The sequence below is a fragment of the Polychytrium aggregatum genome (assembly GCF_025602895.1).
Source record: "Polychytrium aggregatum strain JEL109 chromosome Unknown BJ171scaffold_11, whole genome shotgun sequence".
Taxonomy (NCBI): domain Eukaryota; kingdom Fungi; phylum Chytridiomycota; class Chytridiomycetes; order Polychytriales; genus Polychytrium; species Polychytrium aggregatum.
The window spans coordinates 872072-895827 of NW_026516213.1; the positions used below are offsets into that span (position 1 = coordinate 872072).

The 23756-nt window shown below is 57.9% G+C and overlaps 7 protein-coding genes across 7 annotated transcripts; 3 read left to right on the forward strand and 4 right to left on the reverse strand.

The window, feature by feature from the left end:
* Window positions 1-78: 78 nt before the first annotated feature.
* BJ171DRAFT_31834 (uncharacterized protein) lies at window positions 79-1496 on the reverse strand. The gene is made up of 3 exons (XM_053107128.1): window positions 1052-1496; window positions 676-870; window positions 79-518 (listed from the first exon to the last, which is right to left on the reverse strand). Exons 1-3 carry the CDS (start codon window positions 1439-1441, stop codon window positions 390-392), a joined length of 714 nt encoding a protein of 237 aa, XP_052968591.1. The 5' UTR covers window positions 1442-1496; the 3' UTR covers window positions 79-389.
* Window positions 1497-1662: 166 nt separating this feature from the next.
* Window positions 1663-8260, reverse strand: BJ171DRAFT_498057 (HBS1-like protein-like protein). The gene is made up of 17 exons (XM_053110335.1): window positions 8083-8260; window positions 7879-7980; window positions 7653-7679; window positions 7378-7491; window positions 7013-7057; window positions 5075-5179; window positions 4607-4903; window positions 4301-4466; window positions 4078-4195; window positions 3785-3931; window positions 3380-3569; window positions 3034-3222; window positions 2840-2930; window positions 2548-2656; window positions 2353-2453; window positions 2039-2175; window positions 1663-1883 (listed from the first exon to the last, which is right to left on the reverse strand). The coding sequence occupies exons 1-17, from the start codon at window positions 8120-8122 to the stop codon at window positions 1834-1836; spliced, it is 2028 nt and encodes a 675-aa protein (XP_052968592.1). The 5' UTR covers window positions 8123-8260; the 3' UTR covers window positions 1663-1833.
* A 1212-nt stretch (window positions 8261-9472) lies between these two features.
* Window positions 9473-10984, forward strand: BJ171DRAFT_422235 (uncharacterized protein; the record flags this gene model as incomplete). The annotated part of the gene is made up of 2 exons (XM_053107540.1): window positions 9473-9740; window positions 10257-10984. 2 exons carry the CDS (start codon window positions 9473-9475, stop codon window positions 10982-10984), a joined length of 996 nt encoding a protein of 331 aa, XP_052968593.1.
* Window positions 10985-12008: 1024 nt separating this feature from the next.
* BJ171DRAFT_498062 (uncharacterized protein) lies at window positions 12009-13705 on the forward strand. Its single transcript, XM_053110336.1, has 6 exons — window positions 12009-12365; window positions 12573-12656; window positions 12822-12905; window positions 13010-13096; window positions 13216-13299; window positions 13489-13705. Exons 1-6 carry the CDS (start codon window positions 12044-12046, stop codon window positions 13578-13580), a joined length of 753 nt encoding a protein of 250 aa, XP_052968594.1. The 5' UTR covers window positions 12009-12043; the 3' UTR covers window positions 13581-13705.
* A 238-nt stretch (window positions 13706-13943) lies between these two features.
* On the reverse strand, window positions 13944-18842 carry BJ171DRAFT_558269 (uncharacterized protein; the record flags this gene model as incomplete). Its single annotated transcript, XM_053113143.1, has 8 exons — window positions 13944-14266; window positions 14446-15148; window positions 15244-15357; window positions 15482-15654; window positions 15734-15976; window positions 16083-16806; window positions 16975-17437; window positions 17776-18842. 8 exons carry the CDS (start codon window positions 18840-18842, stop codon window positions 13944-13946), a joined length of 3810 nt encoding a protein of 1269 aa, XP_052968595.1.
* Window positions 18843-19864: 1022 nt separating this feature from the next.
* On the forward strand, window positions 19865-21078 carry BJ171DRAFT_498065 (Tim10/DDP family zinc finger-domain-containing protein). The gene is made up of 5 exons (XM_053110337.1): window positions 19865-20192; window positions 20364-20378; window positions 20485-20538; window positions 20653-20689; window positions 20803-21078. Exons 1-5 carry the CDS (start codon window positions 20106-20108, stop codon window positions 20874-20876), a joined length of 267 nt encoding a protein of 88 aa, XP_052968596.1. The 5' UTR covers window positions 19865-20105; the 3' UTR covers window positions 20877-21078.
* Window positions 21079-21415: 337 nt separating this feature from the next.
* On the reverse strand, window positions 21416-23102 carry BJ171DRAFT_457560 (nuclear movement protein nudC). The gene is made up of 8 exons (XM_053108355.1): window positions 22933-23102; window positions 22644-22789; window positions 22437-22485; window positions 22136-22284; window positions 22040-22054; window positions 21846-21929; window positions 21650-21664; window positions 21416-21543 (listed from the first exon to the last, which is right to left on the reverse strand). The coding sequence occupies exons 1-8, from the start codon at window positions 23018-23020 to the stop codon at window positions 21520-21522; spliced, it is 570 nt and encodes a 189-aa protein (XP_052968597.1). The 5' UTR covers window positions 23021-23102; the 3' UTR covers window positions 21416-21519.
* Window positions 23103-23756: the final 654 nt, after the last annotated feature.

Consider the following 23756-nt stretch of genomic DNA (forward strand, 5'->3'; position numbering starts at 1 on the left):
GCAACAGCCAGCATCCCATCCCGCAACCCCACCCACTTGGTTTGCGTCCGGAAGAGACTATGTATCACATTGCTTTTCAGAACGCTGTTCCGTTGGGCGCTCGGTCGTCCCGGTGGAGGCCGTTTCGGTGTCCCTGCTCCGAACTCGGGATGCAGTCGACAGCGGCCGAGGTGGATTGCAGTGCACCTCCATCGGCGCCGAGGTGCAAGCGCCAGATAGGGGATTGCTGATCGTTGCTGAGAAGCCGGCAGCCAGATCAATTGGCCACACTCCCCCCATGTGCCCCCACAGCCAACGGACAGCATTTGGCTTTGCTCCAACGGGACCCGAGCGCCACCTCTATGGCGTGTGTCCAAGGAACAATTCGGAAGCATCCTCGCCGATTGCGCCTATGGCCGTCGATCGGATTCCTTGGCAGCAGCAGCATCGCTCAGTCCCAGCCGATCTGCTTCATCGAGAATGCGCTCCTGCTCGTGCCTCGCGAGCCGCGATGAGTATCCGAGCTTTCCGAGGTGGAGCTGATGACGACAGAGGAATCGAGGCTTAGCGGCGTTGTCCAACATCCATCGTACATGCTCCACCGCATCGCACCGCCCATCGATTCTCGTCTGTCGGCAAGATATGTCGCTGGCGGTTGCTTCGATCGAGCTCGCGAATATGGCGGGGAGATCGCACCTTTTGTGTCTGCACGCACTGTCTGAACAGATTCTGCTGCAGCTCGCACGGGGTGACGTTGGTGAAGCTCTTGTTGTGCTTCAGGCACTTGAGGAACTCATGCTGGAGATCGGCACAGTTGGCCTGGGCGCCCTGGTCAATGAACTTGTCGTCGGCTTTCTTGTCGCGGATGAGCTGGTCGAGAGCTGCCTTTTCCTGGCATGGCAAATTCCAGACGGCCGACGCATTCATCGCCCAGTTCACCGCAGGAAAGCAGATGAGGGAGATAAATGTGAGAGGCAGCACATTGATCGAGGGCCGACGCTAGGCAGTGGAGGCTCTCGAGCCAACAGCGCTTGCCGGGTGTTTGACGGGGGTTGGTGCAGACAATGCTAACCTGTCGTATGGCGGCCTTCAGAGCCTCTTTGTCCTCACTCTGGCTGCTCGCGGGGGTGCTGGAGGCCGACAGAACGTCCTCAGCAGCCTGGTTCATCTGGTTCATGAGATTGGCCGCATAGTCGCCGGATGGGTCGTTGCTCGGGCTGGAGCTTGTGGTTGGCCTGCTGCTGTTGCTGCTTCCGAAGGAGAACCAGGAGGACATGATGCTGGCGGGAACAGATGTGGATAGCTGGTGTGCGGATGCGATTGGGCCAACGCAATGCAGGATCTGATCTGGTCTGACCCGGTCTGATCTGGGTCCAACACCCCACGCGGAGCTCGGGCGGCTGCGTTCCTGATCGGGCTGGCGGACTGGGACTGCCATGCGCAGACGACGGGCCAATGCCATCGACGGCGAGGGAGATAAAGAAGTGCATGGGGCGATCGATGGAGTTTCATTTTGGAGCCTCGTTGCGCACACAGTCAATCCAGAAAAAAAACGGGACAGTCACTCTCTGGCAGAGGCCTGAAGTGTACTGAACTTCCATAGGCACCAGTGAGCAAGCCATGCGATTGCTCCCGTCCTTACATTTGGTCGATCGCCTGTGGAGGCCATCGACTAGTATTGATCTCGATGTGGGAGTGTGTTGCATTCACTCGACCCTCTGGACAGCTCCATGATGATCGATATCAAGATATTCGGCCTTCTCGAGTCGCAAGGTTTTGAGTGATAGCATTCACCAATGCTCAAAATCCGGGGTGTCTCGTTTTTTATTGGATTGGCTATGATCGAGCGAGGAATCAAACTGCCTCCACATCACCCGCATTCTCATAGGCCAAAATGTCCATCACTGAGAAGGGAAGGTAAGCAGCCGGCATGGGCAACAACGAACGCCGCATGCATCAGTAAGAGTCGCGAGTGGTGCTGCAGCACATATGCACGCATACAGGCATGGAGACCCCTAGAGCAAAGCCGTGCCATCGCATGATGGCCAGGGTCACTCACCGAGTCCGGCAGCCACAGTCTGGGATCCGCAGCGCAGCGTAAAGCGGCCAAAGAACTTGTTGTCGGCCGATTTTTCGAGGCAGAGGGGTCTGAGCAGCTCGATCTCGACCTCGGCGGTGAGGTTCTTGGTCAAGGCTCTGAAGGAAAGGCATGGAATGATCAGAAACATTCAAGGCGACACCACGAGGAAAGCCCTCTCCCCCAAATAAGCCATGCACAGCGGCCATACATCCATCCATCCACCCATCCATCCATCCATCCATCCACCCATCCACCCATCCACCCATCCACCCATCGCGGAGGCAAAGAGTTACCGTGGGCGCTTCTTGACAACTTCGCCTGTAGCCTTGTCCAGGATCGAAATAAGCGACTTGATTGAGCCAGCTTCGGCGAGGCTTTGGGTGTGGAAAACCACCTACGCAGGCGTTGTTTGTGAGCGAAAACGAAAGGCAAGCCCCAACGAAACACAAGGCAGCTCGGTCGTGTGCAAGATTCGAGTGATGACTCACTGGGACGCCGATCGTGAGAGGCCGGCTGATATCAAAGGTGACAATCTGAGCCCGGATCTTGCGGGTGATCGGGATCGGGTGGCCGACTTGGCACAGGACGTTTCCTTTCCTGCACCATCGCCAAAGAAGCACTCGACTATGTGAGACAGGGCTCGGAATCGCGCCGTTCGCACACGATCAAGGACGGCACATGGCTACGGTGCCATGGCGATGTTGATGCCACGGTATCGACAGTAGTTCTTTGACCTGCCAATGTCAGAACCGACACTGAGAACGTGCTCGCGATGCTTACTTGACGTGCTGGCTGTCGATGCCACTGAGCGAGATGGTCACGCTGTCGCCGGCTACGGCCCACTTGACTGACTCGTGGTTGCACTCGATTGCTGCGACGGTGTCGAGAGAGCAATGTCAGCCAAGTCCAGTACAGCGGTGCTTGCCTGATCGACCAGCCAATCCACTGGTGCGCCAGAGTTCGCTGCTACTCACCTTTCACGACCGCCACTTCGTTGATGGGCATCACAAGTACTTCGTCCTTGAGCTGCACGCTTCCACAGTCGATTCTGCCGCTTACCGAGACATCGCCGCCCGTTCCGGTTCCCAGGCCGCCCTTGAAAAAGTCCGATACGGACATGCGCAGAGGACGGTCGATCATGCGCGTGGGCGCCTCGAGTTGATCTGGGTGCAGCACGTCACCAGGGCAATCGCAGATGCATGATCGTCAGAGCAGGAACGAAGATGGCTACCATGCCATCTGTCCATATTGGGCTGGATGCGCCGTTGAGCGATCGTGCACGGCCCAGGATCCTGGGTCGCTGCCGCAGATGATGCCTACCGAGCTGGCCGATGAGCGTTTGCCCCTTGTACCACTTGTTGAGCAGTGGCTCCTCTCGCTTCACCAGATTCTCGCCGAGCCATCCACTGGTGGGGATGTATGTCAGCTTCTGCTTCTTGAAGCCGGCGTGGACCAAAAATGCACCAAGCTTCTTGCAGATTTCATCATAACGCTCCTGGGACCACTCCATCTGCCCGAGAACACAAGAAGCGAGGCGTGAGCGATGAGGAACAGAGCAGGAACGAGGTGCTCTCGTAGATATGGAGCCAGTCGGAAAAAAGTGCAACCACCGAAGCACCGATTGAGGTTGCCACGGGTGACTCCGCGAAGGCGTCGCCGAGACCGCAGGGTTCATGTTGGCGTGAACGGAACCCTCGACCGCTGCCGCTCGGCACGCACTCATACCATGTCAAGTTTGTTGACGGCAACAATGAGCTGGGTGACGCCGAGAGCCCGCACCAGAAGAGCGTGCTCGCGAGTCTGCCCGCCGAGGTCAAACCCAGCCTCGAACTCGCCCGGAGAGCTGTCGACGACCAGAATTGCAACGTCGGCCTGCCAATGCCAGTGGGTTAGAGGTGCAATCAACCCAAGCCAGGGAACGAACATGTGCAAAACAATTGGATCGCCACCCCGTATTTAAGGCTCGGGGGCGGTTGAATTCCGCCAACATAGCCCGATGCAGCCCGCAGAATGCTTACTTGACAGGCACCAGCGATCATATTGGGAATGAAATCACGATGCCCGGGTGCATCCAGCAGAGTAAACTGTCGATTTGGCGTCTCAAACTTCATTTCGGCAACGTCGATGGTCACACCTCTGGACAATCGTAAGGAAGCACCATCAGTGCGAGCGCAACGATGCAGCCGTCGCCGCCGCAGCAGCATATCTACAAATCAAGCGCCAAAACGAGCAGCCTCAGACCTGTTGCGCTCCTCCTCGGTGGCGTCTAGAACCCAGGCAAAGCTGAAGGACCCCTTCTTGATCTTCTCAGCCTCGTGCTGGTTCTTCTTGAGTGCGCGGTCGCTGACTTCTCCCAAGAGACACATCATATGGCCCATGAGTGTGCTCTTGCCCGCGTCGACATGCCCTATTGAGATACAAAGGGAGACGGACAAGGTCAGCAACGACGCCGTCGAACAACACCTGGATGGATCACGGTCTCCGATGGCAGTTTGCTGCGTCGACTCGGCGGCCAAAGGGCACGACGGGCTGGACTGGAGATATCACCAACGATGATCAGGTTCAGAGAATCCTTGGTGGACTTGCGCTTGTTGTACTCTTCGGCGACGTCGATTTTGTTTTTCTTGGATTGGGCCGGGACACTCGGGGGCTTGGGTGTAAACACCGGCTGTGTGCGAGCCGCGGGGGGAGCCTTCGGCGTGACGGTGCGGGCAGCCGGAGGAGTTGGCTTTGGCTGTGAGATGGCCATGCTGGCCAGGGCTGCGGATGGGGGCTCCGATGGCAAAGTCACAGTCTTGGCAGCAGGCTTTGTGCCCTGATTGAGCTGGAGTCCAGCTGCAGGGGCTGTCCCATAGGCAGCATGCAATGAAACAACTCGCTGTCAGTAGTTCGGTAAGGGCAGGGTTGTAGGGGCAGTATCAGCAGCAGCTGGGCCCAAACAGAGCTGCGTCGCCGCAGTCGTACGGCTGGCATCAGAGATATCGGTTTGGCACGGCCCGAACAAGTAGACTGTACCTTTTTTGCGGGCCATAGCAACGACATCGTCAGGGCTGGGGGTACTAAAATCAAACGGCTTGACCTTGGATGCCCCGCCAGCAGGGGCAGAGGTCGGAGCAGGGTCTAGAATGGAAGAGAGGATATGTTGAGTGGCGGTCGGCGATAGGCCAGGGTCGTCAGACTCAGCAAGCCAGGAGGAGGCAAAGTCAGAGGGTGCTGCCATATGATGGCTCAATTGGCCACGCAGCTTGGATGGCGCGAGCTTGGTCGAGCGGGATTTGATTGAGGATTTCGCAAAAGCGCCGTGACTGGTGATGGAAGGCAGGGCCGGCTGGGAGACAGGCTCGAGCGAGAGCAAAGCGTCGCTGCTGTTTGCCGCAGGTAGGGCCGAGATTGCTGTTCCGATGATGTCCGAGATATTGAGCGAGCTTGACTGGGCAAGTCCCGCAAGCGAGTTGGCTTGGAGCGCTCCGAGCCCCATATGCGAATCGATGGTACTTTGCATGAAGGGGTCTGTTGTAGCTGAATCAATCGACATGTCCCCCAGCGTCAGTCCAAATCCTGGAATACCAAGAGCGAGCAAATGGATGGCATGTCAAAGACAGATCTGGCAGGTCGATGATGCAGCCGCACTGCATGCTATATGCGATCGAGAGTGGAGCGAGTTCAGCAAAGCGACTGCGGGAAAGACCCGCGGAAGCTTGGTGTGTGGATGTTGATCGATCGAGTGTCGGTTGGATCGCCCGATATATGCTGTGGGAGGATAACTAACTCACCTCCGGAAGCACCGCCAGAGGCCGATAAACTCGCAAGGCCGTCGTGATCCATGGCGAATGAGTCGAGTCCAGAGAAACCCGAGCTTTCCAGGCCAGTTGGGTTGAGCGTGCTGGTCAGATCGGACAGGCTGAACGAATCCATCGGGTTGCTTTCCATGGCCAGGAGCGAAGGCACGCCGTCCAAGCCAGGGTTGGATGACAGCGTCGCAATGTCCATTGTGTTGCTGAGGTGAGGGGCACTTGACAAGGACGACAGATCGAAAAGGGGCGAGTCTGTGGCGAGGCTCAGGCTCGAAGCCCCTCCAAGCGAGAAAGGATCGGCAGTGGGGATCGTATCGACAGCAGGAGCGGCTGAATCGCTGAGCAGAGATGGCATTGTGATATCAAACAACTTGTTGTTCGTGGAAAAGACGTCCGGAGGGATGTTGTGACCAAAGAGCTGGGATTCGATGGAAAGCGGGGCTGGGTGGCCGGGGACATGTTCGACAGTGTCCAATAAGTCGTCGGAGCGCGCTGTGGATGCAGACGACCGGTCAGTGTATATAACATGAGCGGGTGCGCCATTGGGTGATCGAAAACAGAGGTCGAGAGCACCGCGATATGCAGCATTGGCGGACATGGATGGATACGCGAGCTACTAATGGATGAGGGTGTGGTTTGGCAGATTGTTGAGAGTGTGGCTGGCGCATATCACAAAAGGACTTACTGCGGCTTGCCAGGGTGGGTTTTGGCAGATCGAATGCGAGGGCGGCCTTTGGAAGATGAACTTTGATGGGCTGCGAGAAGAACGAAAATCCATTTTGCGCTTCCTGGAGGGCCAGCCATACATCGCGACGTCCTAGCCAGAGTTGGATACGATGAGGCGATGTCACGTCGATCGGCAAGCCGCTCGTGTGCGGCGTCGTGGGAGGAGTAGCCCCAGGGAAGCGCCGTCGTCCAACAGCGGCGACTCTAGCTGCCGTCCGATAGTCTTGAGGCCGCCTGCTCGGCTCGAGCTCCGAAGGCATTGATCGAGCTGTGATGTGTCGGGTGGTTCTTGCAGCTCGAGCGAGGGAGCGTCCTTTGCCAACTACGCCATGATATGGAGCACCTCTTCCTCAAACCATCCAGCCGGTTGCCCCATCCAGTATGCGAGTAGGGAGCGGAGCGCATGCAACAGGAGCAAGGACGGGCAACATACGTGTCAGCTTTTCGCTTTGTCTCGACGATCCCTGCGAGGGGCCGTCTGGGGCAGTGAGATGGGATGCACCATGAGCGCCGATAACACAGCGCAGATTGAGGAGCCGTTGCGACAAACGGCGGGATCGAAGGGAGGATATTTCAGGTGTGATCGATGGATTGGCGAATGTATGAGAGGAAGTGCGATGGTAACGGTAAGCCAGCATTCTTGGAGGCGAGCACGAAATAAATCAAGGAGATGCGAACAAAGTCTCCCAGGATGCAAACGCAAACGACTGGAATCCTGCGCTTGTCGGTGAGGGAAATTGAGAGCCCGTGAACATTCGAGCGCCTGTGGCTGCTGGTGTGGACTGGGGCGGAGCCTACCAAAAATCTGGTTGATGGTCCGTTCCACGTTGCAAGAATTTTGAAGAAGGATCTTTTGGACTTGCTCGTCGGACAGGATCCGACCGGTGACGGACTGCACCTCGCCGATAAGGTCTGCACAAAATAGCACAATAGGGCACAAGCCGACGTGAGCCGATTGCGGTCGATCGTCCAAAGCGTGCGGGAAACAGATCGAGCATCGCAGTCTCGGCATGCGATGGTGTGAAAGCCGGCGAGGTTGGATGCGCCGGGGTTGCTCAAGACCGAAATAGTACCGTTGATTGAGAATGCCTTGTCTTGCTCTGAAACCCAGAGGAGGCGAATATGAGTTTCAGGATGGGATAGAGCAGGCCAGCGATGAGCGATTCGCCAGCCGGGATGTAGAGGGCTGGTAATCAGCCATATAATGGCAATGCAATGGCTGGCCTGGCAGTTGCGCTGCTCGAGCGATGCAATCGAGCCGATACCGAGGCGCAAAGTACAGCCGAAAGAAAAACGAACCTTCTTCATAGTACTCATCGTCGTCGTATCCATCGTCGTCATAGTGGCCGCCGTCATTCTCGTTTCCATAATCTTCTTCCTCGTCGTCGTCGTAGTACTCATCTGTTGAGCCGAATTGAAGCATCACAGCGGTGGGATATGGGACTGATGCAGTTAGCGAGACAGAGGACGGATATGAGTGCGAGGCAGAGGAACGAGACTTGCCATCGATGTTCATGTTTCGGATGTGTCTGTGTCTCGACATGGCTGCGGTGATTTGGGCAGGTGTAGAAGGCGGCTTGACAGGCAGACGGGATCGGATCGATGGGATCGGATCGATGGGATCGCGGCAATCGGAGGGAAGGGCAGATCTGAGAGAAGGGCAGGGGCGGCAGTGCCGATCGCAGAGATCAAGGATGGATCGGTGGTGAAGCCGGGGCGGACAAAACCAGGACGGAATCGGCTGGATCCGGCTCGAGCCAAGGAAATCCACGTGGCGCCAGCCGCACGGTCGCACAGACCGCGTGCGTGGCGCACGGGCTCGCACCAAGGGCAGCACGCGAGCCAGGCGGTCCGGCAGGGCGGTCCGGCAGGCGGTCGCATTGCCGCGTGCCCACAAAGACCAAGGGCCGACACAGACACAGCGGCAGAGACAGCGACAGACAGCGGGCGTGCCCACGGGTGCATGCTGCCACAGAACGAGCCAGTAGAGAGCGGCCACAGCGCAGTGGCAACAGAGAATAGCGTCGCAGCAGCAAGGAGGTCACACAGCCAGCGCAACACAGGACAGCAAGGCACGACACACGACAGCACAACGCCGCACAGCACAACGCCGCACAGCACATGCGGCCTGCTGCGCGCACTCTGGCTGCGGGTGCCAAGTGCGCGGCTGCCCGTCTCGCTCGCTCTGGCCGAGAGCGTCCTCGGCGCGTCCTCGGCACGTCCTCGCGCCTCGCCCGGGCCGTCGCCGCTCTTTTCTGCCCGGGTGGTCTTCTCCATCGGCCGTTCGGTCTTTGCTCGTTCTGGCCAGCTCTCGGCGCATCGTTCGCTCAACTTCCAGTCCGATTCTGCCTCCTGCTTGCCTCGGCTTGGCCTTCGTCTGACTGTCAATCTGTCGGCTCACCCGCCTCCGGCTTGCTTCTCGTCGGCTCCAACCCGACTCTGCTGTCGCAGCCACCCGCCACTCGATCTCTGCCTCAATCAAGCCTGCTCCTGGAACTCTTCCACCCTCCAGGAATCCATCCCACCCTCCTGGAATCAGTCCAGCCTCCCTTCATTAGGTCTCTGATCAAGCTCGCCCATGTCTGACATCAATCGCCAGCGTAGCCAGTCGTCCTTCTCGACGACCTCGCCGCACCAGCGCTCGAGCACGTTCACCCCGCCGCGAACCCCGCCGCCGCTGGGCTCCCCCCTCTTCTTTGGCACCTCCAGCGCCGGTGTGTTTTCGCCCCCGCCGACCTCGCTGGCCTCGGCCCAGTCGAGAACCAACCCGCCGTCGATCTATCTGGCACAGAGAACAAAGCATACCTCAAAGTCCTCCTTCCATACCGTCGGATCTGCCTCGTCCCTGGGCCAGTACCCGACCTTGGACAAAATCAGCTCCTCAAAGCCCATCATGGGCGGCAGCGTTGCCATGCAGTGGCACCGCTCTGAGGTCTCTGGCAATTCGGCTCCGCCTCCCCTGCGTGCACACACCATGACCCTCGTCAAGGACAAGATCTTTGTGTTTGGTGGCTGCGATGCCTCGGTCTGCTTCAATACCCTCTACATCTTTGACCCCGACTCACTGTGGTGGGCCAAAGCCAAGACCAGGGGCAATATCCCGCCGCCATGCCGTGCGCACTCGACCAACTACGAGAACAACAAGCTTTGGGTCTTTGGAGGTGCGTCGTAGCTCTGCGCACTCGTGCTGGTCGGTCGGTTGGTCCAACTGACAGCGTGGCTAGCTTGTGCTCTTGCGGGATCGTCAGTTCGCTCCGGGCTGCTTGGCTCGCCATTGTGTCGAGATCCGCGCTTGGTTGTCCTTTTTTTTTGTTCCGTTTCTTTGCATGCGCACACTACCGTTTGCGAGCACATTCTCCTTTGTTGGTGTATCTTGTCTGCGACAGCAGCTTGTCGGACACTGAACTGGACTGGCTCTAATCATTCACCTCTTTTTTTTTCGACACCCACCAACCGACGTATATCCTGTATTATGTCGTCGCTGCTCGACCACGCCGACATCTTTCCATCGTCTCATTCCGCTCATGGACTGCGAATCAATCTTGGTCTTTGATCTGCTCGTCATCATCGGATTGACATCTCTCGGTCTGCACTCCGCCACCGCCGGTACCTCGACCCTGGTGACTCGCATCTGACAACCGCCAATACGCCCGCGTGGCACTCCTCCGTAATCGCAGGTGGCGACGGCCCATACTACTACAACCATCTGTACGTCTTGGACTGCGACACTCTGACTTGGTCTATTCCCGAAACCACCGGCGTGGCGCCAGGACCCCGCCGAGCTCATTCTTCGTGGATTTACGACAAGGCACTGTGGATCTATGCCGGTGGCGACGGCGTCCAGGCCCTCGGTGACATGTTCAAGCTTGACCTGGCCACCTTGGCCTGGACCAAGGTCACCGGCGTCATGGGATCTGTGCCGCCTCCGAGGGGCTACCACACCAGCACGATCGTCAACAACACCGTGATTATGTACGGCGGAAGCGACGGCCACGAGTGTTTCAGCGACATCTACATTTTCCATCTCGAGGAGCTGAGATGGAACCGCATTCAGTACGAACGGCCGGCATATTCCAGACTCTCGCACACCGCCACCCTGGTTGGCTCCTTCCTGTTCATCATCGGCGGCCACGACGGCACGTCGTACAGCTCGGAAGTGCTGATGCTCAATCTCATCACGATGGAGTGGGAACAGCGGTTGGTCGTCGGCCTCGAGAGCCCGGGCGAGCGCGGCTACCACTCGGCCTGCTACAACGACTCGAGAGTCTTTGTCTTTGGCGGCTACAACGGCCAGGAGGTCTTCAACGACATGTTCATCCTCGATCTTTCGTCTGTGGCCTACCTGACACAGACCAGTGACTTTGAAATCACGATGCTTGACGACAAGAAGATTATCGGGATCTGAGCCTCGCTATTCTCTGGCCAGATGTCTCCTCCGTCTCGATCGATCGACTGACCGATCAACTGACCGATTGACCGACCGACCGACTGACCGACCTACCAAATCAGCCCGGAACCGACCTGGAGCCGTCTGTCGTGCGACCTGTTTGTCGGAGCCGTTATGTGTGTCGATCGCCTGTTGCCTCTGTTTCATTCGTCTTCTGCCTCGGCTGCTGCCTCGTCGCTCCGGCTTGCCTGTCGGAAAGCCCTCCTTGCGGGCGCCTGTCCTCCGTTTCCCTCCGCCTCCTGTTGATGCTCTGGCACTCTCAGCATCCGGATCCCCATCCTCATCTTTGTCCTGCGCTGTTGGCGTTGCCTTTCTTTCCATCGCCCGCTGCTGGGCCTTGTCGGGCCACGGCGGCCCACAGAGTCTGCATCCGGCGGCTCCCAAATCGCTTGGTGTCGCTGCCCGCCCCGTCTTTCTCTGGTCTCTCAGCCGGGTCTCCCTTTCTTTCTTTTTTCCATCTCTCTCTCTCTCCCTCTCTTCCTCCTTGTCATTGTCTCAACCGTCTTGCTTCTTTGCCTCGATCGTTACTCCCTAGAATGCCCTTAGATTTTGTCGTCGTCGCTGTGGTGTGAGGCTCTTTTTCACATGTGGCGGCACCTTTGTCACCCGAGGCTGCTCTTGTTTTCCCTCGGCGGTGTTGTCGTTTGGTCTGGATGTGCGGTCCTGGGATCGTCGGATACCCGCCTGGCTCACCAACTTGCTCTCCCGGCTCCATTTGTATCTTGTGCTCTCCACCCCGCTTTCCCCGCGGTCTGTATGTGTAAAAATGCAATTTTCTCTATATGTTCCCGCTCCCGTCCCTGCTGTCGTCCCGCTCCCGTCTCTGCTATCGTCTCCTGGCGCATGCTGCCGAGAACGACAATACACAGCATCCTCAAAATGAAAAGTTGAAAAATGAAAAGCGAAATGGGGTCGCTCTGAAGCTGGGGCTCTCTGGGGGCTCAGTGGCTCTGCCACCACAATCGACATAAAAACCGGCCGGCCGGCCCTCAACCACCGTTGCGTTGCACTTCCGCCATGGCCGCCACCAACCTGCATTTCCAGCTGCCGATCCACATCATCGCGCTCATCGGCCACTGCCTGCAGTCGCCGATCGACAGGCTACACTATGCCCGCGCCCTCGTCTTTGCCGAGTTCGAGGCATCGCTTCGGGAAAGCTTTCCCCAGATCCAGTGGTACGATCGAATCGCGCAGTCCTCTGCCACGAGGTTCGCCTGGAACCCGGACGAGGCAGACCCAAGCGACGGCGAGCTCGTGGCGAGCCAGGGATGGTCGTCGCTGGCATTCCTGCTGGAGGGCGTCCGATGCAACCCGCATATCGTCGAGCTGGATCTGTCAGGTAAGAGCCAGAGGCTGCGTTAGCTTGACGAACTGAAATGACTTGCTTGGATGCTTCTACGTTTCATTCCTACAGCAGCGCCGTGCCAACACCCGAGCGATCCAGCGGAATCCGAGACTCTCTCTCTCTCTCTCTCGTTCTGCATCGGCTCAAGTATTCGGGCACTCTGACGGTGGATTTCAACTGACAAACCTTGTTGTCCGACAGAAATGTTCATCGGCGGCTGCGGCGCTGCTCTGTTTCCGCAGACTCTTGCTGGGTCTCTGCGTCTCTCCAAGCTGGTACTTGGTGGTAAGCAAAGCCGAACCCTCACCGTCAGATCCTTGGGTTGAACTCATCGTCGACACCAGCAGCTATGAAGCGCACGCCGATTGCCGCAAGAGGGATCTGAAACTCACCGATTCTGTGATTCGCTCACGGAACGAATGATTCCTGCGGGGGACGACGTTTCAATAGTCAACAACATTGACGACGAGGGCTGCAGACACATTGCCGTGTTCCTGAGCCATAACAGCTCGGTGGAAACGCTGGATCTTAGTTGTAAGCTGGATGCGCCATGCGTCTGCTGTCTCACTTGCACGGACGGACGGACGGACTCACATGGCAGTTGCTCCTGTGCTCATCTGCTCACCTTTGGATCTCAGACAATGCGATTTCAAGCAGCGGTGTCGCACACCTGTCCGAAGCCCTTGGAGCGAATCGGTCGCTGAAGCATCTGATGCTACGTTTCAGTAAGCCCACCGCCTGGACGCACCGAGATCGCCGAGCAGTATTGGTGGTTGTCTATGGGATTGTTATGTGTGCGCATATGCACGGCGCGGATACTAATTGGCTGCCTTCGCAACCGTAGACAGCAATATCAACGACGATGCTGTCGAGTCTCTCGTCAATCTGATGCATTCCCACACCGCTCTGGCGCATGTCGATCTCCGAGGTGAGTTGCAGTCACTGCACGGATTTTGAATGTGAATCTATGTATATCTGTCTGGTTCGATGAGCATCAATGGCGCACAAATGTGCTCTCGAAGCAGCAGGTTGGGCAGCAAACCTGTGACAGGAGGAGGCACTCCACTATGTGAGCACGATCCATGCCTGTCTCACGCCGGTACCTTCGCCGATTCAGACACCGGCATCCGGTACGCTGGTATGGACCAAATACTGGAAGCCAACCGCCGCCGCGTAGCTCCCATCAAGATCAAGCGTAACCCATTCTAGCACGGGCAAGCTCGTTTGTCGCAAGGATGCATCATGGGCACTCGCTTCGAGATACAGCGCATCCCCAAAACGAAACAGGACACCCACTTCTGAATACACACCCACAATGACCAAGTGTCCAAGACGACTGCTATTGCGATTGCCTTTGGGGCGCCCTGAGGGGCAAGGGGGACATGCTACAAGGCAGTGGCCGATGTGTGGAAGAGCATATGTGGGCACCCATTCTGCACAAGTTGCCCATATGCACATGGACACTTCATCTATTCCGCGACTACGCGACAAGGATATCGATGCTGAGCTTGGTATGTCTCGGCTTGTTCGTACTCGCAAGGCAACCCAGTTGCTGAAGCCAGATGGCGAGGGTCATGTCGCCGATTTGCTCCGCAGCTCATGCAAGACAGCCTTGTGCACTTTGCCCTTGCGGCGCCATCGACCCCGGCGAGCCAGATCGGATGTGCCCTGGCCGAGCCGGACAAAGTATCCGATCGCACCAGAGATCCAACGGAAGACAAACGACTCGCCGATCCAGCTGAGGAGTATGCTGAGCAGACCGACTGCCAGAATGTAGAGGCGACCGTCCATCGGTAGCTCGATCAGCTCCAGCCATTCACGCATCAGACTTGTTGGGTAGAGAGTCAGTTCCACGGTGACGCCCAGCAGGACCAGGGTCGTCAAAATGAACGGTGCTGCGGGTGGAAGCGGCAAGGTTGACGGGAATGCCGAAGGTGAGTGCGCCAGTTGTTGTCGCATCACATCACACGCTTGCAGCCCCCATTTGCCTCAACACAAATCAGAGGCTGCTCTGCTCTCCCTCCCTCGACAGAGTCAGCAGGGCAGCAGGGCAGCAGGGCAGCGGGCTACTCACCGTTTTTCCAAATCGACTCGCGGTACGGAGGGCCGCCATAGAATACCAGCGCCACGGCAATGTACTGGTAGCAGCTCACCAGAAACACGGCCGTATTCTCCATGCAAATATAGATCTCATCGTCGACCGAGATATCCGGAGGCTGATACCAGGGCTGTCGCCGAATCCACATGAAGATGTAGAGCTGAGAGGAGACTTGGAGGATAACCTGGCCAACGATCGACACCAGCACCTTCTTTGAGACAAGCGACGCCGTCGGCCGCTTTGGGTGGATCTCCTTGTAGCCCCTCGAGCGGCCCATCAGAACGGCCATGGGTATGATCAGCACAATGTCGATGAACATGAACTGAAAGTCGCCGAGATTGCCCACGATCGAGTACAGGATCGACACGGACGTGAACTGGATCAGCGAGTACAAGGCCATGAACTTGAAGCAGCTGAAGGAAGTCACCAGCGCGGCACGCCCCTCGCTGATGACTTGCAGGACACAGTCCAGCTCGGTGAACTTGGAGGTGAACGGAGCTGCGACCGAGGCCTCGGCTTCAGACAGAGACAGCCCGACATCGGCACCTTTGAGAGCACCACAGTCGTTTGCTCCGTCTCCACAAAAGCCCACGGTGTATCCAATCTCCTGCAGGCGCTCGACCAGTAGATGCTTCTCATCGGGAGACATGCGGGCAAATATGTTGCCCTTGACCAGCATCTGCGGGACAGATCCGGCACGCATCGTATGGGTAAGCATCCGCAGCCTGCGGCCCATATGGAGAAGGCGCTGTCGACAGATGCATTTGTGCTTACTCGAGTGATGGTGTGGGGCGAGCCGTACTCCAGCAAGCAGTGGAACACGTCTCCAGTGATGGCCAGGTCGTAGTCATCGCACTTCAAGGTCGGCTGTCCCGGCGCTTCGATCGGCTGAGTCGAGTGCAGTTGCAGTAGGTCGCGCACAATTCAGCAAACAGTACGCCATCAAGAGTGGCGTTATCAGTGAGTGCACTCAGGTACCGTCGCCAGCGCAGCATGTCCTTCCTGTACTTACGAGCAGAGACAGCGGATCGAGGCGCATGCCGCTTCCATCCACATCTTCCCATACAATCTCCGAGCTCTCGTCGTGGGGCTCTGGCCCGACAAACTTGGGCACGAACACAATGTTGTTTGGCTTGATCAATCCACTCTCACGAGACACGGAGACCGACGTGAGGACATTGTCGCCTAGCGGCAGCGTGCGAGTCCGCAGTTAGAAAGTCGCCACACAGCACCCATCGCCCGACACATCCACAGCCAACATTACCGGTGCACATGATCTGTCGGATCTTGGCCTTCGAGAGCTTGTGAACCACCGCCATTGTCCCCGACTTGAGCTTGTTCTCAAAGATAATGAAGCCTAGGAACGTCAGGCCACGCTCAACCTCGTCCCGCTTCATCTTCATGACGCGGGCCCAGCTCTGCCCTTCAAGACGCCGATGCGCACAGGCGATCACGCGATAGCCATGATGGGCATATTGGCCCAGCAGCTGGTCATAGTCTGCAGGAACTGTCACAAGCACAGACATGTTAGCCCGAGTAGGCATCGTCCTACCAAATCAAACTGATTGCAGCGTCGAGAAACAGGCCCAAAGAAACGGCCGTGCGGCACCTACTTGACTCTGGAATGCACAGCGACTTCATCACCTCGGGAGCGCCCTTCAGGAACACATCAAACTCCTTTCCTGTTCCGGTGCTGCCCGAGGCGGCCGAGTCTAGATCGCCATGAGGGGATTGGTGGGGTAGTCCGAGCCCTTGTCGCAGAGACGCCTCCGAAAAATGCAGACGCTTCACTATCACGGACATGCGCCGCAGCGAGCTCACAAATTCGAATTCGCGGATGACGCCAAGCTCGGTCAGGTTCCGGTCGACGGCCTTGGGCCTTGAGAGAGGCGACGCATCACCGCCGTGTCCGCCAACGGTCGACAGAACGTCGTGGAGGCTGTCGATGCCTGGCGGTCGCACCACCATCGGGATAATGCCGTTGGTCTTCTTGAGAAACTCGGCGGACTCTGCCCGGCGCTTGGCAAGGGCTGGCGAGACGGCAAGGTTGCCGTCCTTGGTTGCGGGTGAGGACACGGCGCTTCCACCGCCAGCACAGTCACCGCCTTCCTCGATGTACCAGTTCGTGAACTCAAACATCTTGAGGTCCATGGGATCGCCCATGAGCTGGCCGTCAATGACCTTGATGGAGTGGCAGGTGGCCATCGCGCAAAACAGCAGCGGGAATGGAATTGTGCCGTAGTCCAGGTCACACGCCTCGGTCAGGATACTGGATTCGATCGGGATGGCCAGCGACACCGGTCCCTTGAGATCCAGGCCGCAGAGAAGCGACAGAGTCTGTTGACGAGACACTGTCGGAGCTGTCTCTTGGGTAACGACGTTCACGGCGATGTTCATGTCGACGTGCACATGTGGCTCGAGTCTGGAGGCGTGCAGCGGGTCCAGAAGCTCGTCGATAGACCGGTACAACTGTGAAAAGCGGAGCCGAGACAAGCTCCCGGGAACGTGCTTATCCATCGAAGATGGCAGCGTGAAGCGGTATCCCAGAACGTCGAGGCCCTCCTGCGTCAGGGTTCCGGTCTTGTCAAAGCACATCACCTCGATCTTGCCGCCGATGTTGACGCGCGGAGGAGACACACAAAATATGCCCCGCTGCCTCAGACGAGCGATCGCAAAGCTGATGCCGATCGACATGGTTGCCGGGAGAGCAGGCGGAACGACGATGGTGATCAAGTCGAGGGCTCGGATGATGATTACGCTCCAGTGAACATGTTGGCGCACAAAGTTGTAGCACGAGACGAGGAATCCCAGAAAGGCGATCAAACCGAGCACGCCGATGAATCGAAAGGAATCGCGGTAGAGCTTGAAGTCATTGGGCTTTGGGAACAGCATCGATCGGAGGAGATTGCCTTTGGCAGTGTTGAACCCCGTTCGAACAACAAGCGCGCGGGCGCCGGTGTGATCGTCACTATGCGAAAAGAGACTGGTTCGACTGGAGACGATGCGACGACGAGCACCGGCACCGGTGGAGTGCAACCGGGAGGAGAACAGAAGGCAGCCGTAAGTACTCGCATTCTACCCGCCAGCCGATCAGAGACATGAGCGGGGTACTTTGAAAGAACCTTGACAAACAACTCGATGCGCACGCAGCTGATTGTCGGGAATCACCAGGCAACAGCAGCCACACAGCAATCGACCCAAGAAGCGGTGCGCAGAACCAAGAACCCGAGAAAGCCTGAGGATGTACAAGGTCGATACACAAGCAGCTTGACAGGACGCATGCAGTGCCGAGAGTCGGCCCCGTACCTGGAATTGTTCACCTGCTTGGATCTGGCGCGGATGACCTTGGTACCGCAGAACAAAAAGAACCGCGAGAGACGGCTGCTCAAGGCAGGGTCCTCCAGCTCCCAGTCAAGGGTCTTCCAGTCCGGATCGCCGATCGTCACCTTGGACACCGGGATACTCTCGCCCGTCAGCATGCTCTCGTTGACGATGCAGTCGCCCTCGAGCAGTATGGCGTCGCATGGGACGATGGCCGTCTCGGCGCTGAGCTCGATGACGTCGCCCGGCAGCAGGTCGTCCGACCTGAGGGACCACCAAGAGCCCCAGCGAAAGACGCGCACCGGACAGCTGAATCGGGAGAGCTCCTGCATGCGCTTCATGGCCTTCTTGGTCTCGACCAGCGTGGAGATGGTCGAGACGACGGAGATGAAGAAGATGCAGCCCGCATAGTAGTAGTAGTTGTCGATGAGCCACAGGGCAATGCTCGCGATCTGGAAGATGAAGAACGGATGCAGGACTTCGTCGACCAGGAGCTGCAGGGTGGGCTTTTCCTTGACGGCAACGACATTGTCTCCAAAGACAATGTGGCGCCGCATGGCCATGGCCTCGTCTTGCAGGCCGCCGAGCACCGCTTCGGTTGTGGTCCAGTTGGGGTCTCGCCAGTGGTAGTTGGTTTCGTACAGTCCGGTGGCTGGGTTCAGGATGAAGTGGGTGTATCGGTACGAAAAGAACCGGAGCGAGCTCATGGTGACCGGCTCGCCCGGAGACCGGGAGTCGTGCGGGGCAATCGGGTTGGCAGGATCATCAAAATGCGAAAACCGCCGCTTGCCGGTGGTGTTTGGAAAGACCTCATGGACATATCCGTTGTACGGCACCGCCGCAACCGGCAGAACCTCGATCTGCTCCCACTGGTTCCTGACATATACGAGACTCGCCTGAGAGAGCGGCACCTTTCGGCATGTCATCCGGAGCTCCCACCGCGGAAACCAGCGGCAGGCCAGATAGAACAGTCCACCGGTCAGGACACAGAGCAGATAGTAGAGAGCGACCTTGGCCCGGGCACGGGTGTATCCCGAGAGCGACAGGACCATTTCTTCGTCGATGGCGACCTCTTGCCAGTGCGCCTCGATGACGGGGTCGACATCGTCGCCCCGATGTGGCGCCGGAGAGGCTGCGGTCGCATCGTAATGGATATGGGGCGAGCCCAGCAGCGGCTCCGATTCTTGCGGAGCGATGGGCATGGGAGCGTGTGTTGAAGCCGGAGCGACGGAGACGATCGTAGCTCAGCAAGACCAATGTCGCTCGAATGCCCAAATGCAGTCAGAGGGCCGATGCTTGCGGTATCTGTTCGAGGGCGATGCGGCCCGATGCAGTGCGATGCAATGCAATGTTAATGCAATGCGATGCGATCAGCGACAGAGCTTGCAGCCGTGGGCCAGCAACGGGCGTGGGTCTGCGATCAGCGAATCGGTTGCTGCGGCGACGGAGCCGAGCCGGGTGTGGATTGCAAGGTCTCGCAGAGGCGGGCAAGCGACGAGCTGCAGAGACACAGCTGCGATTACCAGAGAGTGCTGCCGAGCGGGTGTGGGGTCGACTGGGGCAAAGCCTTCAGGACAGCGCCGAGAATAGTAACAGAGCAGGCGAAGACTGGCGATACAGTGCCGGCCAGCCCCAAGGACGAGAGCGGGTGAGTTTGTCGGGATGTACTTTGTTGCGCAGTGCAGGCAGCGAATGCAGATGGCAGACAGCCGGAATGAGGACCAGAGCTGCCCAGGCCGAGCCTACCTGGAGACACGGATGCCGAGTCGGTCCGGACGATACTCTGCGGTGCGACTGCTCAGGCAAACTGCCGACGGCAGCCCCGAAGAAGTACTTTCGAGAGAACACCAGTCACGTGGGTGCTGTTTGGATCAGGGCTGGAAGGTCGGCCAGAGAGGCGAGCGAGCGCGGTGGCCCCGAGGGCGATGCCGGGAATGCGATGCAGGGAATGCGGAATGTGGAATGTGAAATGCGGACGAGCACAGGGCAGTCCAAGGCGTGGGTGAGCGGCACGGGCGACCAGAGGCCGCTGCTGGTCGATGGGCAGCCTTGGGCGGCCATCAGCATCCGGGGAGTGTCCCAGGCAATGCTGCTTCTCGCGCGAGCGAGAGCATCCGCCTCGGGCAAGCGAGGGGCAGCATCGCCTGGGACAAAAATTTTCGTCCTGGCACTGATCACCGTTTGGCAGCTATTGTCAGATCTGGCAGCAGCACCAGCACCACCAGTCCACCACGCCGCGCACCTCACCCAACGCATCCAAGCAGCAGGCCGCAGGGACTCCTCCGCAATCCGATCCAGTATCCAACTCCACAGACATGTCGACCTCCGCAGAACGCAAGCAGCAGATCATTGACGAGATCCAGAGCCAGCTCGCCATCCAGAACTTCTCGGCACTGCTGGCTGTAAGGCAGCCATGAATCGTCGCCATGTCTTGGTGCACCACCTGGATTGAAAAAGACGTAGCCCCGCCCTGCTGCAAACGTTTGGGGGAATGGTCGCTAACTCGAGTCCTCCCTCTGTGCACACGGCCGCTGCAACGGTCGATCCGCGGACTCGCCATCACCGTCCTCCAGAAACTCAACAACAAGGTATCGACCGGAATCTTGCGTTAGCGGCATCCGCAGCATGGCCATCCGGACGTGGTCAGCCGCCCAGTTGCATCAATCTCATTGGCCTCTTCGTTTCCCTCGACAGTGCTTCACCAAGTGCGTGGCAAAGCCCGGATCCAAGCTGGATTCGTCGGAGCAGGTAAATCTAGCAGACGAGAGCGTGCTACTCGAATCGGCATTGTGAAGTGCCATAAGCAACAGTCGTGATCGAGACCTTGGGGTCTGTTGTTCATCCTTTCTCGATCCGCCGCAGACATGCATTGCCAAGTGCTCGGATCGCTACCAGGAAGGTGAGTAGTCGACCTGGCGGATTTAACCTGCGTGCGGCTTGTATCTGCATGGGACCTTGACTCGAGACTGATTGACACTGATTGACACTGTTTGACGCTGCTTGTCCAACCAGCCTGGAACATCGTCAGCATCGCTTATCTGAGACGGATGCAGCAAATGGAGCAGATGAAGCAAGCCCAACACTAAACCGCACCCAGAACGAAACGAGACAGTGCCTTGGGCCAGAGTTGTCGCTTTCTGGATCCTGAATACACCGCCTCCATCGCCCGTCATGACCCAACAGTGTGCCCAAGGAGACTGGAGGCGGAGCGGCTCGAGCCGCTCGACTATCTTGATATCGACAAATATCGGAGGTGGCCCAATTGCACACCACACTCCCGCATCGAGACGTCAATGTCAGTCGATCGCCTTCGCAGGGGATTGATCAGATTTGTTCAGGACCGTGCACCCGAAGCCAGCAGGCAATGATTGATGCGAGAGTCACTCAGGGTCACGCTGCTTCGTTTCGCCCTATGCAAAACCCGCCGCAAGTGTCTGAGCAAGTGTCTCGGCTCGCCAGCAACGTCATGCTGGAATAGCGCCCACACCTGATGCGCTGGAGCCGAATCTGGGTTTGTTCCGTGCAGAGTGCCGCAACCGACGACCGTTCCAGAATCGAATCGAATCGAGCTCAACGGACAGCAATCGCGCAGCGCGGTGGTGCCGCGACGATCCTGCATCATGCATCGTTGGCAACGTAGCTGTATTGCAGATATACTCCCAGCCGAGTACCCACAGCGAGACCGGGATATGCAGCGGAGCCGGGAGCGCATGTCGCAAGTCGGGACGATCACGAGAACTTGGCCTTCGAGAACTGCGGGGGTGCAAACGCATGCATCAGCACCGGGGAGATCAACACCCTCCGGCAACAGCCGTCGCGGGCATTCGATGCTTCCGAGAACAGCAGCAGAAATACCCACGTCCATCTCGGGATGCTGTGCATCGGGGATCCGAATCGATTTCACGGGGGCAGTTGGTCAATTGCATGGATGTCAGATGTGTCGAGGATGAGGCGAGCAGAGAAGACTCGCGGATGCTGAACCTCGAAGACCCCTCGACAACAGAACAGAGCTGGAGGATCAGACGGCCGCCCACCACGCTGCCATTGATGCAGACCTGCTTCTGGAAGTTTTTGAGGATATCCTGCTTCTTGAGCTCGTCGCTGGACGGGAGCCCCATCTGTTTCTGTCTCTGATCGAACTGCAAATGCAAGAGTGCCAAGCGGGCGACTGAGTATCGAATCTCATTGCATCCACTGGGCTGCGACCGAGCCCGAGAGTGCGCTGCCACCTTCCTGGGGCCTTGCTTACCATCATCTTCTCAACCTGGAGACGCAAGCGCATGCAAAAACGAGTCAGATCGTGTTTGATGCGCACCCGGCAGGCGCTGGACACAATAGCACCTACCATGCCACGAGTCTCGCCGTCCAGATCGGACAGCTTCGAGTTCTCTGGCTCGATCTTGGTGGTGTCGATGGCAGGGTGGTGCGTGACGACGTTCTTCCACCACGATTGTTGGTTGGCCTTTTCGAGGTGGATGGCCAGCTCACCGTTGTCTGTTTGGCAGCGGATTGTCACAGCGAGCACGTTTGAGCCAGACGAACAAAACTGTGAATGCGTCGCAACGATTCCGGAGACGAGCCATCCCCCACACCGATCCAAGCAAACACCGCCGAGAGCCCCGTCGCAGCAGCCAGATCCGACGCACCAATGAGCCAGGTCGAGTCGTCGACCTTGACGGCTTCGCACAGCTCGCCCTGTTGAGAGTCCGAGTCCGGTTTAGCATTGCGGCCATCCGAGTCGGGTCGGGTCGGGTTGGGCTATATCAAATCGAGCCCAATCCAAGACGAGTCGGACACAACCGGTCTTCATGCATGTCTGTCTCGCTCGGGATCGCATCCGTGCGATACTCGACCTCAAGGATCGGCTCAGCGCCCTTGAGCCCGGCCTTGATGTGCTTCTTCTGGATCACGACAGAGAGGTCGCGGCCTTTGGTGCCCTTCGGGATCGGGATGGTGATGGCGACATCGATCAGCGTCTGGCGCCACTTGTATGGGAGCGCTGTCGGATTGGAGCAGGCGTCGGCCGATGCGAGCAAAGGAAACAGAGTCAGCCCTCCATGCAGATCGCCCGAGCTGCATGCACGTTCCGGATCGGCCAGAGCCGCAGCCTTGATTGATCGAGGATTCGAGTCCGATACCCACCAGCCTGCTCCTCGGCCTCCTTCTGCCGGGCAGCCTTATCGAAGGCCGCACGCTCCTCCTCGGTCATGTTGTCGTACTCGGACGTCATCTTGCTGGTGGTGGTGGTGGTGGTGGGAGCTGGATTGTCGGTTCGCTTGGGTTCGGGACGCAGCAGATCGGGTGCAGATGGGGCCGACGAAAGTTCCCGCTTGCCCAGGCGGCGCCAACCGGGGTTGTGGAAAGCCGTCGAATGCTGCCGAAAAAACGTGACTGGTTCACAATCACCGCAGGGGGATCATGCCAGGGGTCGCTCAGCATCACATTCGGCAGCGACAAGTGAGAGCGAGCGCAAACCCGATGATCGCGTCTTTGATGATCATGGTGTAGAACAAACGATGGGACACATCGTCTCGCTCGGGCAACAACACGTAGTAGTCGGACCATATCGCACAACCCACACCAGCCATCCGCATGTGAAGATGTCCCGTTTCAAAACGAGTTCGCTGTATTCAAGATACGGAGACAACTGCGACTCGTATCGTGCACGATCTGCAAGCGGAACAGCAAGTCAACGGGCGACTGCCGCACCCTGAACAAAATGGCAGCGACATCCATATTCCCAAAAAACAAAACACACAAACAGCCAAGACAACCAAATCACCCAAAACTGCCAAGAACAGTCAAAACAGTCAAACCAAAAACCAAAATCATTCAAGAACAACCAAAAACAGCAATTCGACAGACAGCAGCACTTGGGAGATACAGCAAGCGCAGTACAAACAATGTCCAAATGTAAATCGCATCCAAAAGTGAGCGCGCAAATCATTCAAGATCAAAAGGCGGAT

Bases quoted from the DNA above. Each gene is read 5' to 3' on its own strand.
- BJ171DRAFT_31834 (XM_053107128.1), bottom strand. From the start codon at position 1,441: ATGGCATTGGCCCGTCGTCTGCGCATGGCAGTCCCAGTCCGCCAGCCC. The intron at 871-1,051 runs GTTAGCATTGTC...TTGCCATGCCAG, and splicing joins TGAAGGCCGCCATACGACAG to GAAAAGGCAGCTCTCGACCA. The intron at 519-675 runs GTGCGATCTCCC...TGTCGTCATCAG, and splicing joins AGTGCGTGCAGACACAAAAG to CTCCACCTCGGAAAGCTCGG.
- BJ171DRAFT_498057 (XM_053110335.1), bottom strand. From the start codon at position 8,122: ATGTCGAGACACAGACACATCCGAAACATGAACATCGATG. The intron at 7,058-7,377 runs GTAGGCTCCGCC...TCACTGCCCCAG, and splicing joins GACCATCAACCAGATTTTTG to ACGGCCCCTCGCAGGGATCG. The intron at 3,570-3,784 runs GTATGAGTGCGT...GTTCTCGGGCAG, and splicing joins CCGTCAACAAACTTGACATG to ATGGAGTGGTCCCAGGAGCG.
- BJ171DRAFT_498062 (XM_053110336.1), top strand. From the start codon at position 12,044: ATGGCCGCCACCAACCTGCATTTCCAGCTGCCGATCCACATCATCGCG. The intron at 12,366-12,572 runs GTAAGAGCCAGA...GTTGTCCGACAG, and splicing joins CGTCGAGCTGGATCTGTCAG to AAATGTTCATCGGCGGCTGC. The intron at 13,097-13,215 runs GTAAGCCCACCG...TCGCAACCGTAG, and splicing joins GCATCTGATGCTACGTTTCA to ACAGCAATATCAACGACGAT.
- BJ171DRAFT_498065 (XM_053110337.1), top strand. From the start codon at position 20,106: ATGTCGACCTCCGCAGAACGCAAGCAGCAGATCATTGACGAGATCCAG. The intron at 20,539-20,652 runs GTAAATCTAGCA...GATCCGCCGCAG, and splicing joins AGCTGGATTCGTCGGAGCAG to ACATGCATTGCCAAGTGCTC. The intron at 20,690-20,802 runs GTGAGTAGTCGA...TTGTCCAACCAG, and splicing joins CTCGGATCGCTACCAGGAAG to CCTGGAACATCGTCAGCATC.
- BJ171DRAFT_457560 (XM_053108355.1), bottom strand. From the start codon at position 23,020: ATGACGTCCGAGTACGACAACATGACCGAGGAGGAGCGTGCGGCCTTC. The intron at 22,486-22,643 runs GTCGAGTATCGC...GACTCTCAACAG, and splicing joins GCGCTGAGCCGATCCTTGAG to GGCGAGCTGTGCGAAGCCGT. The intron at 22,285-22,436 runs GTGCGTCGGATC...GCTGCCAAACAG, and splicing joins CGACTCGACCTGGCTCATTG to ACAACGGTGAGCTGGCCATC.